Source organism: Hylaeus anthracinus, unplaced genomic scaffold, assembly GCF_026225885.1.
Source record: "Hylaeus anthracinus isolate JK02 unplaced genomic scaffold, UHH_iyHylAnth1.0_haploid 11985, whole genome shotgun sequence".
In the NCBI taxonomy this organism is placed as follows: Eukaryota; Metazoa; Arthropoda; class Insecta; order Hymenoptera; family Colletidae; genus Hylaeus; species Hylaeus anthracinus.
In genome coordinates this window covers 9,291,600-9,307,525 of record NW_026534333.1, presented here as the reverse complement: position 1 = coordinate 9,307,525, position 15,926 = coordinate 9,291,600, and the positions used below count along the sequence as shown (strand labels likewise).

The window sequence follows — 15,926 nt, the reverse complement described above, 5'->3', positions numbered from 1 at the left end:
ATTCTCTAATGTACCACCAACGAAATACAGAAACATAAATAATAATCATTGATGGATATGTATCGTTTCTTAGACACTTATTCCAATTGAGGAAGTATTCATATAATTATGTTGTAAATAAAATATGCAAAATATGCATATTTCAATTTTGCTCTTTATTGAAATTCCCAACAAAATTTAAGCCTCGTAGAAATGTTCACAAATATTGGTCCGGCAGTGAACGGTGTCAAGTTGGTAATAATGACTGGAAATTGTGTTTTATACTTTGCAATGGCCTTCGCCGAGGCGAGTTTTCCTAATCCCAGAGTTACCTCGATCGAATCTCGTTTCCTAACCGAGTACGCGGAACCGTATCCAGCGTATCAAAGCGATTACAGTTCAAAAACAATTCTCTCAGTGGCTAAGGAGATGTATGCAAGTCGAGATCCCCAATCAGTCTTAGTAGTCGTCTTAGGTGGGTTTAGCGAACGGTTCCTGTAACCGACAGTACCGTAACACGATCTCAATATCCCCCTTTGCCTTGCGGAGGGGTGGAGGGAACCCGTTGGCACCGACACAGGGGAGGATTGGGAAGGATATATCCTGTTAATTACGCGATCTCGGGTTTGCCTATGACGTTAGACGTCCCGACCAGGACGTCTGTTTCCTGACAGCTCGAATTTCCTCTGTAGACGAATGTGTAATCTCGAGGAACAAAGGGCCAGTTTGATTTGTCGCACCGTTTGCTTGTCGAATTAGGAAAAGGCGAAACGAAAATTGAGGAACTTCTGTGCGGTACCGCGACTGATTGAATCATAGGTATGCTGCGGAGACGAGGCTTGAAAATAACGGAGGTAGAGTGGTAACACTTCTTGTATTTCCAAATTTGAGACTTCCAAAATCAGAGCTTAAATATTTTAATGGTATAGATTTTTATCCTTAGTTGACTACGTTACGAGAAAGTAGTTTGGAATTTCTTTTAATTCTTTGAAGTTTGAGGCTCCTATAACTCCTTGCGCTACGCTGAAACTCGGAAAAAGTCGTGGCAAACTCGTGCGCCCGAATAGTCGCACTAAATTTGACAACGACCCTGACTCGTGATTTTCAAGTTTGGCCCAAAATTTTCACCGTGAGTCAGACTCGTGAAAATAGTGCGAGGGGATGTAATTAAATATCGAAATAATTCAACTTCTGTTCTGTTCAACTTACGTTTTGTTCATTTCGATGGACGAAATTTAAAAATTTAATGCTTTTAATAACAAAATTAATAATTATCGAACCAAATAGAATTCTGCTTTAAATTATGCAACATGCACTGATCTGCATAACGTTCTGTTGAAAATGCAACACATTCGTAAAATTATCAAATATATTCATAAATCATACACAAACATACTAGTACTCTGCCTTCGCTTACACAATACTTCTTGACCAATTTATCATTTCATTGAAAAAGCTAAAACTTTATAAAATCATCTCATATCGTCATAAACTTTAAGGCATAATTCAAAATTCTTAACACCACGTAGTTAACGAAAGAGAAACGATCCAGAACATTAATATTCAGGACTAACCAGAAAAACTTTAACGCGATCATTTGATAATTCCGTTACGTAAATAGGTCATGATTAAATGCACAATTCGCGCAAGAAATGGAAAGTTTCGAACGAGCGACCGCCTCATTCGACTTCTATTGATCTTTCGCTAAAATTCCGCGTTTACCTTTGCACGTGAAGGCGAAAAGTTCCATGGAACGAAACTTTCGCCTCGAATAAGGATAGTGGCATCGCGGATAAAGTGGCAGCCCCGATGCCACATGGCTTGCGCGTGTAGACCGTAGGTGTATTTCTACGTAGAACCATCATCGTTGAAACAATGTTACGAAAAACATTCGGGAAATCCTGTTTCCCTGATGCCACCGCGAACTCGAAACTTCCATCGAAAACAACGAAGTAAACAAGTAACTTTTCTGTCATGAGAATCTAAACACTCAGCGATTCGAATTCTCCGAGAACGAGAATGAAAACACGATAATTGGCATTTTCAAGTGACAATTTTTACACCGGAACGAAGTAACGAAATCGCTCTTCCTTTGCTGTTTTTTATCCTTTTCTCTAAAGAAATATTAGATTAGTCATTAGATAGTTAACTCGAACTGATCTTGTAACGCGCAAATCATTTATTCGATACATTTACGAAGATATTGCTTTTTCCAAAATGATTATTTTCACCAGTTATGATTATCAAGTTTTGTCTCTGTCAATTGCCATAGAAATGTGAAAGTGATATCCATTTTGATGGAATTTTATAAACGTTTAATTGTTTCCTTGAAAGTGCAGTAATTGTTTTACGAATCGCTTTAACCAGAATCTGAAAACGAAAGAGAACTTCGTTACCGAAGAGAAGAACGCTTTTCGTTTAAAGCTCTTTCGAGCTCTTTCTTTCGACGAGGTCATTGTTCTCTGCATCGTAATCTTTCAGAAGTTAGAGAGAGTTATCGAGTTCGAAGAGACGCAAATATGTTGTTGCTTCTCGAGAAGGGGAATGCAATCGTGGGTGAAATTTCTCGAAACATAGTGAAATTCAACGCGAGAGATATCGAATCGCTACACAGGAAGCATAACGTTCCGAGAACGAGCTTAATAATGAAACCAGCCGCGAAAAACTCTTAAATCTTGGTACACGACGTAATTAAAAGGCTCTCTGAATCTTTCAGATTCGCTTAATGAAGCTACAGTGAAATTGGCTTTTTCTCTGGCCTATTTTGCTTTTCTTTCTTCTCGTGTTCCCGTGGCACGATTTACTCTGCAATTAAATAATTTCTCTAGTTGCTAATTGAGGCATAAAAAGCTGTTAAAGCATTCCCGATGAAAGCGTGAAATCAATGAACGTTGTACGAATACTGTTCATTTGTAAAATTCTTCTTCTTCTTCTTCTTTTGTATTATTATTACGTATTATAAACATATTATTATGTATTACAAAGACAAGTAGACGGACAAATAATAGGAGAAAAAGGAACTTGAATGTAATTGGGGGGTTGGAAATTGCGATGAAAGTACACCAAGGTTTCTCCAACATAGTTCTCTTCTTTTTTTTTCATTACCCTCAAAAAAAAAAAAACACTTACGAGTACAGATGCACTTTGGAAACAGTCACAGAAGTACATGCGTATGAAAAGCACACTTTACAAAAGATACCTCGCACGCATATCGTATCTCCATTCAGGCAGAACATAAGCTCGATCTCGCATAGGACCAAAGAACTGTCCTTTTCTCTATGAGAACTGAATTTCCGTAAAAAAAAGTCTCGCGCCAGATTCTCAGAAAATCTGAAATTTTGTAGAAATATAATACATGCGAACCTATTCACATCGTTATTTTTCGTAGGAAATGAAGAGTAAGTTACTGAGGGTGAAGGGACAGGGAATTTTGATTTTTCATATTTTTGGTGTCACTAGAATTTTGTTTCGACGCATTTCTCCATCTGTCCTTGAGTTTTCATATTTTTGTTAATATTTTTGATGACACAAAAAGTATACAAAATACATAACGCTCTATAACACTGTAATAAAAGATTTTTTAAAAACTTCGTTTTGATGCGTTTTGAAAATATTTTTTAAATATTTTTTATAGTTTTAGCGATATAAAGAAAAATATGGAAATATAAGATATTCTTGGAAGGGATACCCACACTTCTAGAATTCTTTTTTAACACCAACGAACAATAGAAATGTTAGTAGGTTCACGTGTATTTTGTTTCTGCAGAATGTCAGTTATTTCGGAGTGTATCAATCGTCGATTTTCCCTTGGTAGAAAATCTCTCGTCTCGCAAAGAAAAGGATAAATTCCGTGTTAAATCGCGGTCTTCCGGCGGGTTTCATCGTCGAAAAACGATCTATCGACTCCAGTCGAAGGATGGAGGGCAAAATAAGACACTTTGATAGAGACTGCTTCGACTTTTCAACGAGGAAACCTTCAGCCACGAGACGCTCCCTCGAATCGATCGAATTCGAAAATATTCCGGCGTTTGGTTTCGATTTTCGCGTATCATTTATACATATACTTCTTTAGTCTCTTCTTTATGTACACGGAAAGCGGAGCGTAGCGGGTGCTTTTGATTTCAAAACTTTTCCTGCCATACGATACATACACTATGTACAGATTTTTTTTTGTACAAGTTTCATTGAGACAGACAGAATGAAATGGAAAGAAACTGGAATAAGAATAATAATTATAGTGATATAACAATACAATAATAACAGCAATAATAATAATTAGTAGTTTTCCAGGTCGTACTGAAGCTCGATGATTAACTCGCCAGTCTTCATAGATAAACGGTAATTCTCTGATATTTGATAGAAAGGTCCTAAATATAAAGTTCCTGATTTAAAAATATAGCCGCGAGGCTACAGAACCTATAATAGTATAACAAATTTTACCGAGGACTTGGCAAATAAAAAAATTCATCGACTTATTTCTACTTCGATAGATAAATTGAAGGATTTGTTGAAGAAATATAAACTAGAATAGTCAAGTAATAAGTATTCAAAATTTCGATACAGCTTTGTAATAGTACTCAAGTATGAGAACGTAAAACACGTGAAGCAATAACGTAAACATTATGTGATAAAAAAAAATTCTAAGATAAAATAGTTGTGACAGTCAATAAATTAAAAAAAGAAAAATGTTCTCTCTCGAATATGTAACTCTGACTTAAATTCTTTCTACGAAACATCAAGGAATGAACCAATCGAAGTTAGATTACAACCCAATATTCCCTGGTACCACAAGATACGAGAAATTCATACCAACTCACGCAGAATCGTCCAAACGTTCACCATGCAGCCTTTATACACGTCTTTTTACAGATTCTTTTTACAACGAGGCACAGACATCGCGCTCGCGATGAATTCCAACTTCTGTTTTCCTTTTATCGACGATTTCAACGTCTGTTTCACTGCGAATCCGTGAAAGGGTTAGGATGCAACGTCCTCGGCCCTGTCGTGAAGGACTTGACTCGAGTCCTCGCGATTTATGCAGTCCCTGATAGCTTGGAGTATCACGCGAACTCTTCTGTCGAGTGCTATGAAGTGGGGCTCCCATAAAACTGGCGCCACAGGATCCCTCGCCATGCTTTTTCGCATTGCCGCACTCAAAGACACTGGTCCATTGTGGAATCTGAAAAGAATTAACACGGACGATCGCGTCAAAAATTTTTCTTTAATATTCGTGATCGAGAAAGGTAATTATTTCTGTATGACGTTATTTTCGTAAATATATTAATTAATACAAAAGTATAATACATTTCAAGGAGACATTTTAATACCATTCTAATATCAATATAAGTACTTCGTATTAATGAAAAATACAAATTTTAACATCGTCGTTGTACTGAAATTGACAAACAATGACTTGGATTAAAAAATATATCATACAAGTAATACAAGTAATTGAGACACAAATGGACTTTTAGAAAACATTTTTGTATGAAGTTTAAGTTGAATATACAAGTAATAAAATACATAGATTTGATACACGGATATTAATTTGGAAATCAAGTATACATGTTCTCGAAACATGTTTTAATTCCCTCATAAATTCAAGATTGAAACTATCATCGGAAAAATCTTGCATCAATTTAGAAACATTCTACTTTTTAAGAAGTACCGAACAAAACGAGTAACGTTGCAATTCAATAAATATACATTCGCTCAAACGTGACAAATACAGATTTCTGTTGCTCTGGAAACTCGGACACTAACATTTGTCTTCGACGAAACGTACAAGAATGACTTTCTTTACCCCATTCCTGTATTCTTCAGACAATGGCTCACGACAATGAAACAAGTAAAGGATCGAAAACGCGATGGTAGCAATTCTTCTTTCTTCAGCGAAAGTGATTGTTGGCCGAACAGTGAAACTGCTACAACTTGGACCGAATTCGCCACGGTTCCTATTCAGTGGCGAGTGAATTCGTCGACAATTTATATATCGATCGTCGTTCAAATCCTTTTTCAATTCGAAGGGGTTCGTCACCGCTCTTCCCCTTCCCGCACCCAAAAACTTCTCCACCCCGAAACCGTCCGCTTTCAATATTCACAGAATCAAAGTAAGTCGATCGTTTTTAATAAACATGCAAATCCGCGAACGACGCAGAAGTCGTCGGGGACTGAAAAGATGAAAAAACGTGACCCTTCCTCCCTGTCCGGGCAAATTGATCAGCGAGCACGAGAGCGCGCCGCGAAAGGAATTTTTCAATAAAAATGCAAATACTCGTAATTACAAGTTCTCGCCTCTTCGAAAGATACGTATCTTCGTTTCTGTTACGGCCCGTACGAAAATTATTTTCGCACCGGGTTAAAGAGTTTCCGGATGTGTTCGAACGTCAACCGAGATTTCGAGACGGTGCTACGATGATGGAGAATCTAGGTCTTCCTCGCGGAAGAGGCAATGAATAAAGTATCGACTTAAGCAGACGGATAGTGGATGCCATTTATACTACACACGGTGGTTCACTCAACTTTAACGACCGAAATATAACTCTGGAGGACTGGAATCAATCTCTATTTTATTATGTATAGTAGGAAGAGCACCGTCCTGCCTTCATTAGAAACTTTAGACCCCAATTGACGTGACATTTCGTATCATTAAGGAGGACATCATAATACAACATTCTTTAATATTCGTCTTAGATCTCAAAGTACATAAAAATGTATTGAAGAAAGTTTGAAGGACATTATTGAATAAATTTGACGAAAGACAAACATTTCTTCATCTTTTTTGAAGCCTTGAGGATTGAATATAATATTTTCTTTTTATCCTTCGGTAGCTTTGAACTCTTTTTTCCAGTAGTGACGTAAAAGTACTCGAATCTCGACTTTTCCATGATTTTACTAAAACGAAAAAAAAATTAAACGATCGATAAATTAAGGTAGCTAATAATTATATATGAAAGAGCTTTTCGTTCTTTTTTTAAACGAGTAAATCTGTATCTTTTAAACGGGTGAATTTCCGAAGTTAAAATTCTATATTTGGTGTCTTTCCATACTCTTCGTAACATCCTCCAAATTTCGTGTCAATCGACCACCAGTGCCTTTCGAAATAATATCTATAATTTTAACTTGAAGTAATCCACCGAATTATTTTTGTAATCCGTGAAACGCGTAACATCATTTGTAGATACTCGACGCGACAAAACTGTATCTCCACCGTGAATCGAGATTATGAATACGTTGAATATGTATATCGACGCGTCGTTGTTCCGAATAATCAGGAAACATATGAAATTCCAAACTTAATTATCTAATAACCCATTCGCAGCATCGTGCCACATAACGATTCGTACTAACGCGCGTCGGGGGCTTGCTCAATGGGAATTGAATGAAAACGAAGTCATAATGAAAAAAGCAACCGTGACTGACACGACGAAGTAACCGCGACGAAGTACCCACAGGATGCAATTATCCTATAATATCGGGTTTAATGGACAGCGTGTGGGCTTCTTTAATGCGCCTTCAACGAGCAGCATGATTTCATTTGAGAAGTTACTTGGGACTCGTTCCTCTCTCTAACTATAACCAGGACGATCGACGATCAAACACAATTGTTAAATTCTTCGCGAAGAACGGTCGGCGAGCTATCGATTTTCCACATTCGGGTGTATTCTTGTCGTTAAATTGTCTGGAACCTGTACAGGGTGGATCGGAAATTGTAGAACATACGGACTGGATGTAATTCTACGCGAGAGATTAAGACAAACGTTAGGTATAATATTGTTCTACTCCGTGGATTCGTTATCGAGAAAATCGATTTAGATGGTTGTTGAATTGTCGATGTATATCGGGATGTTTCGTCGAAGGGTGACTTTGGAATTTTTATGCTTCCTAAGCCTTAAATGCTTCGAAATAACTAAAAAAATATTCCTTCAAAATTTCAGCACGCTATCTCAATTCTTAACTGTTATTAAAATATATAGGAAAAAAGCGTTTTGCATTTTGATTTATATATTTCGAGAACGAAATAACTGAAATATCATGAGATGGTATATTCTTATAGGAAATCGAATGCTCTCCAAAAAACGTCTCTTGTGAAAATCTTGTAAGTCTAACCGGTATAAAGTTATAAACTAGTGATGTTGAAATTATAAGAATTTGTCGGTTTTTCTGAATTTTAACCATAACCAGTTTCTATATTACATTCAGCTCTTTCAGTTCAATGAAAGACGTGAACAACGAAAAACCTGTGTCTTTAAAAAATTCTGTAGTAATAAAATAAAATACGAAACCTTACAACTGTTTACTGTTTTGTTACCGTTGTTTAATCTCTTGAGACATATATGTATACATTCGCGTATATTTGCTTTGGTATAAAGGTTGTCGTTATTTCCAGCCACGATATCTTTCACAATGAAAAAGTATACCATATTGAAGTGAGACGGTAGATTTGTATGTTAGAATCAATTTCCAAATCAAAATTGCTTTGATTTGCGCGTATTCAATTACAGCCCCTCGAGAGATCAAAAATCGCATACTTCACTAGCCCACCCTTTAACATTGCCCCAGCCTACCACCTAACGATCGATAAATCTCTCGACACGACCGACAAGGGTTAAAGAATTCTGCTATCTTCGACTGGAATTCCAGCGTGACCGTGTCCCGAGGAATTCAATCTACGTTTCCATTTTTATCGGTACAATAGCTGGTGGTGTCGCACACCAGCGAAGAAATACTCGGTCAAAGAAGATATCGGTCGTTCGAGTTAGCAGCTCGTAACGGCAGCTTAAGCATCGGTGTTCCAGGCGAATCGATAATCGGCTGGCGGAATCGTGCATCGGTCACCGCACACGTACGTGCGCGTCCACGTGGCGCGGGGCTACGCGTGTCGACGAAATCCGCTTCTCGTCGAATTTATCGCGCCCGTAAAAAGCCCGTCCCCGTGAATCCACATCAAAGCGGAGATTCACGAGCGACGGTACTGGCGGCCAATTCTGGTAAAACGTTTCACTCCGAAATCCACCTTATCCGAACAACCCTCCCACCCTTGTTCGGCTCGTAAAGTTTTCCCGGCGTTTCCCTTTTTCGAAATCCGCGGCGAAAGAGAGGGAGAGAGAGAGAGAGAGAGAGAGCCCGGTCCGCTCTGAATTGTAAATTTTCCCGCGATCGATCCCTCGCGACGGCTTCGATACGACCCTGACGGAATTAGGGGTGCGCGGAAGATCGACGATCTTTCCCACTGAGCTGGAATACCGGACCGTTCGGATCAAAATTCAATTGGAGGCGCGGGAATTTGATTCTTGCGTGGACGGGGAACTATTGGAAATCGAAAAGAAATCGGCGTCGAGGCAAGCAACTAACGTGACTTATTGAAAAACGGGGCAAATTTTACGGGATTTGTAAGATGAAATTTATGTAATGGAGAACTTTCGATTTTAAGTTTATAGCTACTTCAAGCTTTAAATGAAGGAACTGCGGCAGTGAGTCAGTTGTCTTCGTGTCGGCAAACGAAGTTCATTGCAAAAATTAAATTTCAGAAGAAAGGTCTTCTAAGTTTTGAATTTTCATCTCAGAAACTAAACGTCGTATGAATAAACTGTGAATGTAAAGAAGTTTTGTTTTGTCATTCTCTATAAGCTGATCTTTTTTTTAAATTCACACCTCTTCGTCCCTTAGAATTTCGAGGAAAAATCATCCCGCGGTCAAAGAGTCAATAAAGGGTTCCTGAAACTTTCGTAAATACTTACTTCAAAAGAGTGTTTAGGGTGGTCTGTCTGATCATGCAGCATTGCAGGATGGGGGCTAGAATGGAGATCTCATCGTGGAAAGGTCTTCCAAAGCCTCTGCCGTGGTCCAAATGCAAGGGGAACGTGTTGTTGCCGAATATCTTGAATGTCTCGTAATGGTGTCTGTCCATGTTTCCCATGAGAAAGTCTAAGACAGCCATATCCATCAAATCCAGCAACCTTCGTCCCTCGTCATACGGAGGTATTTCTTTCACCAGAGAACAGTAATCGGAATCTGAAATCATTAGAATACGTAATATTAGAAATTTCTGCCTGGATCATAGCGAGCAAATGTATTTGTTTTATTGAATTGCTTGGAAAATCGCAACGCAATATTTCCATTTAGTTGAAGATAGTAAAATGGTTTCATAGATTTTTCAGACATTTTAGGTCGAATCTAAAATTCAATCATCTGGTTGTTTGATACAAAATAAGGAAAGGTATTTATATTTTATTGTTCTTATTATATAAAATCCTGATACCCAATGGATTGCACGACACAGTTACGAATGAAATACGGAGAAACATAAAATTTGATAAGTATTCGATGTGTACAGATATTATCCGATTGAAAATTGAGAGCACATTAATTATGAAACATCAATTTATATCTATCACTTTATGATAGATACAAATGTATTAAATTGATGTCATGTATATTTAATAAATATGCTCTGCATATTCCATCGAATAATTATATATTTACACATTGACATGCATATATACGAAAGCAATCAATTAATTTAATTGATACCGAAATTCGACAAATCCAATTATTAATTATTCAGAAAACCGCATGAATATTGGAACCATAGACTAATTTTACTCTATCCTATCATTGCCATTTTATAATCAAAATTTGAGGTCTATTATTAACAATTAATTGCATTATAATTCTAGATTTTACTTCATAATTTTCCCGGTATATAATTTCTAAACTAAATAAAATTTCATGCAACAATTCCGTAAAACAATAATATAACATTCATATTTAATTATCCATAAGTCCATATCTTCTGTATACTTTCACCACATAATTTTCATATTTCCATACAACATAAGAGCATAAAATTCGCAATGTAATAGTCAAGAAAATCAAAACTGATTAACACCATTACTACAAAGAGACTGCAAGAAAATATAAGAAAATCTATGAGAATGTGCACCAATGCAAAAGTATATACAAAATATCAACAATAATATGCACGTTACACTGCTCACAAGATAAGACACAATTTCATTTAAATTTTAATTCCGTTTCTGTGAAAACACGAATTTGCATAAACATCATCTAATCGTAAAGAATTTGATTGCAAAGATGCATTTACATAAGTGCACGGGTAACAGATATGGAAGTTCCTACAACTTTCCAGCGCTTCTGTTTCAAAGTTATTCACACTTTTACTCGGCGTCTAACAGTATCGGGAGCCGTAAAAGTCTCTTTTATAAAATGCTTTTCGTTTCACGCTCGTAAGAATCCCCGTTCGCGAGATACCGTCTCCCAAAGCACAGCATGATTTTTAATATTCCGCTATCCCCACGTCTCCCGTGTCTTGCTCGCACAGCCGAATCTCCTTTGCTCGCGTTTTAAGGCTGTAACTGACCTATCCCGAGCCCGCCACGTGTGCGCTGACCAGTGACAGACGCTGAGTCGGTCGGTTTTCGCCACTACTAATCTCGCAAACGTACGCATTTCCTAGTAAAAAAAGAACTAGGTCACCGCATTTCCCAAGAATTTTGGTCGCCTATTCACCGTCCCAGCGCATTTTAAATGCGCGCTTTGAAGTCTGATATCTCGCGAGGATCGATCGCCGCAACGTCGACGCGAAGTGAAATGTATTATCAGGGACACAATTTCCTTTATCGACATATTCGCATTCGCATTCAAAATTTCGCAATGGTATTTGGCGTGGTTTTCAGATTTGTTAGAAAAGAGAGAAAGGAAGTTTCTGTTCACGAGATGCACGTAAACTTATTGTGATTTGTTCGATTCGTTCAAAATTAAGCTGTTCATATTGATTTACATTGATTGAATTTGTTATGTATCGCATGGAGTAAATTGATTATAGAGTTTTTCGGAAGATTGAATCCTTGTAAAATTGTTTTACGAATTTTAGGGGTTGCAATGATAGAAGAGGTTGCAATAGAGGTGGTTGCAATGATAGAAGAGGTTGGAACAGAGGTGGTTGCAATGATAGAAGAGGTTGGAATAGAGGTGGTTGCAATCATCAAAGTTCCAATAATCACTCTTGCAATAATTAAAGAGACAATAAGCGTATTTGTAATTATCAAGGTTATAATATTCCAGGTTTTAATAGCTGTGGTTGGAATAATCGAGATTTCTATAATTATGATTGGAAGAAATAGCCAAGATTGCAATAACTAAGAGTTGCAATTGTTCATGTTCGAATAATCACTGTTGCTAGTTAAGTTTCTAGTGCATTGATTTCTATGTAGGTGAAACTCTTACCGTGCTCCCACTGCGCCTTTTTCCGTTTGTGGTAACTTCGTCTCCAGGGGTGTCTCCAAGCTTTCCGCGTGACCAACGATTTATCCGGCAAAAATGCTGCGAAACTCCCTTCGAGGGTGTCCGGATTTCCGCAAATCGCGTGCGCCGTATCGCAGTAATAACTGCACTTGCCATGGAAGCAGATATTACCAGCGGGACTGACGAAGAACGTCTTCAGAAGCTCACCATCGGCGATCTGATAAATCTCTGTCGTCAGGTTCAACGTTCTCCCAGTGACTGGCATCGCTCTACGGAATCCCAATAATCTGCAAATAAATTTATCGAGAAAATTGTTACCTTCGTTTATCCAGGTTGGCTTTGAAAAAAAAAAACTGTTAAATCTTCCTAAACTAAACGCTGACTTTTATGAAATTTGATACACAGATAGAGAATTGAGAAATAGTAGAAATACGTATTTTTGTATAGCACCTGATAATCATGTTCAAGAGGTGAAAACTACCCTTGAGGTTGCGAACGAGGTAGCTATTCATTTAAATTTGTCAAAAACTGACGAATGAAAACCTACTAAAGCGCTCACTAAAATAAACGTTTAATTTCTAATGTTATCGTATAAAGAAATTTTGTTACCTGTCTAAATGGAAGGCTGCGATTTCGGCGGTATGTCTCTCGAAGTCGGTGAAATAGAAATGATTCGGCAGAGTTTGCTGTTCCCGCGGAAACCTGTTACAAACACAAACATTTTACTTAGTTGCGAAATAGTTGGATTGCGTCACACGTACACAGTGCAACAGATCGTGGAACATCGATTTCATTCGCAACACGTAAATATCTTTGTTTGTCGCAACGAATATTAACTTTGTATGAACCTTGTATGTAATCTTACTTTCAACTACTAGAATGAATTGCAGAAGTAGCTACATAACGTCTCTGTAACCAAAATCTCGATGCTTTTAAATCATTGAGAAGATTGCTCGTAAATAGGACGGCAAACAATTTCAGAGAATCCTTCAGGTGTTATGACTATGTTTGATTGTATTTACAGCACGTGTTTAGCGATCTCGAAATACCCTAGCTGTAATCGAAATTGTTTTCGAATGTAATTTTTAGATTATCGTTTTTTTCAAACGTGGGTTTTCAAAACCACGAGTAGCAGTCGCGTTTTCTGATAAATATCTGTCCGTTCAAGGACATCAGCGAGGTTTACCAACGAGAATGCGCGACTAAGAAACTTCGCGTGGAAAGTGCGGTAGAAAATCGACGAAAGAAAGTGGAAACGGAAAGTAGTTTCCACTTACTCGATACTTCTTCGCGACGAAAGGGCAATGCCTCCAGTGAGCGAATACATTATTTTCCATAAGAATAGAAATTCGTAAAAATGAGGGAATGTATGTAGCAATCGACTTTTAAAAGAACGATTCAATTGCAACTTGCAAATATTATTATTGTTGTTAATACCTGAGAGGAAAAGAACGCATTAATTAGAAAAAAATATATAATCTACGTATATTCGTCACTATAATATTTCAATCAAGAACAAATTTCATATAATCTTGATCGACGGTACTTTATAGAAATAAATCATCCTTCAAACATTTTTAATAATCTTCGTTAATATTGTTGTAGGTATTATTGTAAAGCGTTAACAAGGGACTAATTTTTCAACTGTGTTACTCGAAGCTGAAGCGACCGAGGTACAACCAATCGATCGAACGTTCACGTTTCGCAAACTGATACGAAATGGAGTCGAATGGAAGCCTCCACAATCAAGTGTTTTCCCTCTATTTCCTTTCTTTCCCGAAAAATATTTGTGCCCGTTCAAGGACACGGTCGTATCACGAACGGAGCCCCGAGACGTCGGAATCTAAAGTGAGACGATTTCTCGAGAAAACACGGCGATATGGAGAAAGAGTATAGGTAGAGACAGAAGAAATGGTCTAACCTCCCGCCTCGGTTCCGTGGAAGTCGACGGCGATAAATAAAAAAGGCATCCCCAGGGAATCCTTCGTGTACGTGCGCACCTTTTCTCGCGGAACACGGGGAAGGAACAAGAAGAAGCCTGAATTCCGTCGGTGTACTGACGTTGAACGAGTGTGCTCCAACGAGACTCGATGGGAATGTAAATAATGGGAAAAAGTTTCACGCGAAAACAAATACAAATACAAATTATTGATTAAAATTCTGCGAGGATGTCGATCCGCGAGTAGGTCAGAAAACTGTTCCTAGCCTATGCGTTATTTCTCTCCAAAGTGACCAAAGTCAAACCCCCCCTTGATTTTTCAGGTATAACTTTCTTAATATTAACGATAAAATTAAGTTTTTGATGGTTAAAGATGCTTCGATTAGTTTTATCTTAGAACCTGTTTTGACAGAATTCTTGTAAAAAATTACAGTGAAAAATATTTTCGATTTTATGACGAAATGTCAAAAATAATGGGTCATAAAAAATGCCCCAAAGTCACACTACTATTTCTTACATATTGAGATTGCCTAATGTAGATGTTTTTATGGGGACAATTTCAACTGTTTAAAACAATATTTTTCAAAATTGTCCAGAATAAAATTGAACAAAATTTATGTTTTTCAACTTCATGTAACAATATTATAATTATGAAGAGTATAGTTATGAATAGTTATGAGAATGATTTGTTGTGTTTATGTTTTCAGAGACTCATGTAATTAAAGAATAATTAATCACTGAAAAAACGATCAGAGGCTGCTTGCGAACGATTCTTTCCCAAACCAATATATTGTAAATATTGAAATCCTTTTAGCTGGGCGAAAATATTGTTGCAGTAACTCCCTGAAGAACAAACGAGAAACAGCGGACAATAACACATGTGGGAAAAATGTAGAATGCGGGGGATTTCGAAATGCACCAACCTAGAAGATTCTTTCCTCGGTCAAATATTTATCTACGATCTTCGTGTAGATTTTACGAGCCACCTGGTACGTACATGAAGGATCTGTAACGCAGCTACCGTAAATCTAGTACACCGAAAGTGTACATACATGTGTCTACATTTGCCAAAATAACGATCGATTTAAGTACCTAGATAGCGATGGAAATAAGACGTGTCCTGATTCCATCGACAGATTTGCATTTCAAATTGATTCTTCTGCATCAGCCTATGCTTAGGATACAAAATTCTAAATTCACATCAGCTATGCAACCCATAAGTTTACGAACGATACAATTTAGAGCAAATCGTTCTGAAGAATGTTGATATAAATTTTACTTTATCATCTATACAACTCATAATTTTATTCACGACACGATGTATGTTAATACATATGCTAAGTACACATATAAAATAATTCTACGAAACATAATACAGTGAAATATAAGTAATACGTAATCGGTTAATTTACATACATATATCACTGGGATACAGGTGGTTCCAGTTGATCTTTATATGACATATCCTGTTTCCTTATTTCTATTTTTATTGGATACCAAACTTGTTTGGTTATAGATCAATCTGAAAACTAGGGGGTTGGTTACATAACTTGTGGATATGCAATAATTATACTAGCGCGATCGTTGAGATGTTTCAGATCTCTATGAAATACAAAGAAACTTAATATTAAATCAATATTAAAATGTTATCTTTCGGAACGCATTGATCAGCACACTGTTGTTTGGTATAATTTATATTTTTATATATTATCTTGAAAATTCGAAACTGTTAAATATTTTA

The 15,926-nt window shown here is 37.2% G+C and overlaps 1 protein-coding gene across 1 annotated transcript in view; it reads right to left on the bottom strand.

The window, feature by feature from the left end:
- Positions 1–3,047: 3,047 nt before the first annotated feature.
- The window catches only part of LOC128887170 (extracellular serine/threonine protein CG31145), an 82,239-nt gene continuing 69,360 nt past the window's right edge, over positions 3,048–15,926 (bottom strand). Inside the window, exons 4-7 of the mRNA XM_054142764.1 lie at positions 12,856–12,948; positions 12,229–12,533; positions 9,720–9,993; positions 3,048–5,158 (exon numbers count right to left, since the gene is read on the bottom strand). Of these exons, the coding sequence (XP_053998739.1) occupies positions 4,957–5,158; positions 9,720–9,993; positions 12,229–12,533; positions 12,856–12,948 (874 nt within the window). The 3' untranslated portion in view covers positions 3,048–4,956. The remainder of the gene's footprint in view (positions 5,159–9,719; positions 9,994–12,228; positions 12,534–12,855; positions 12,949–15,926) is intronic.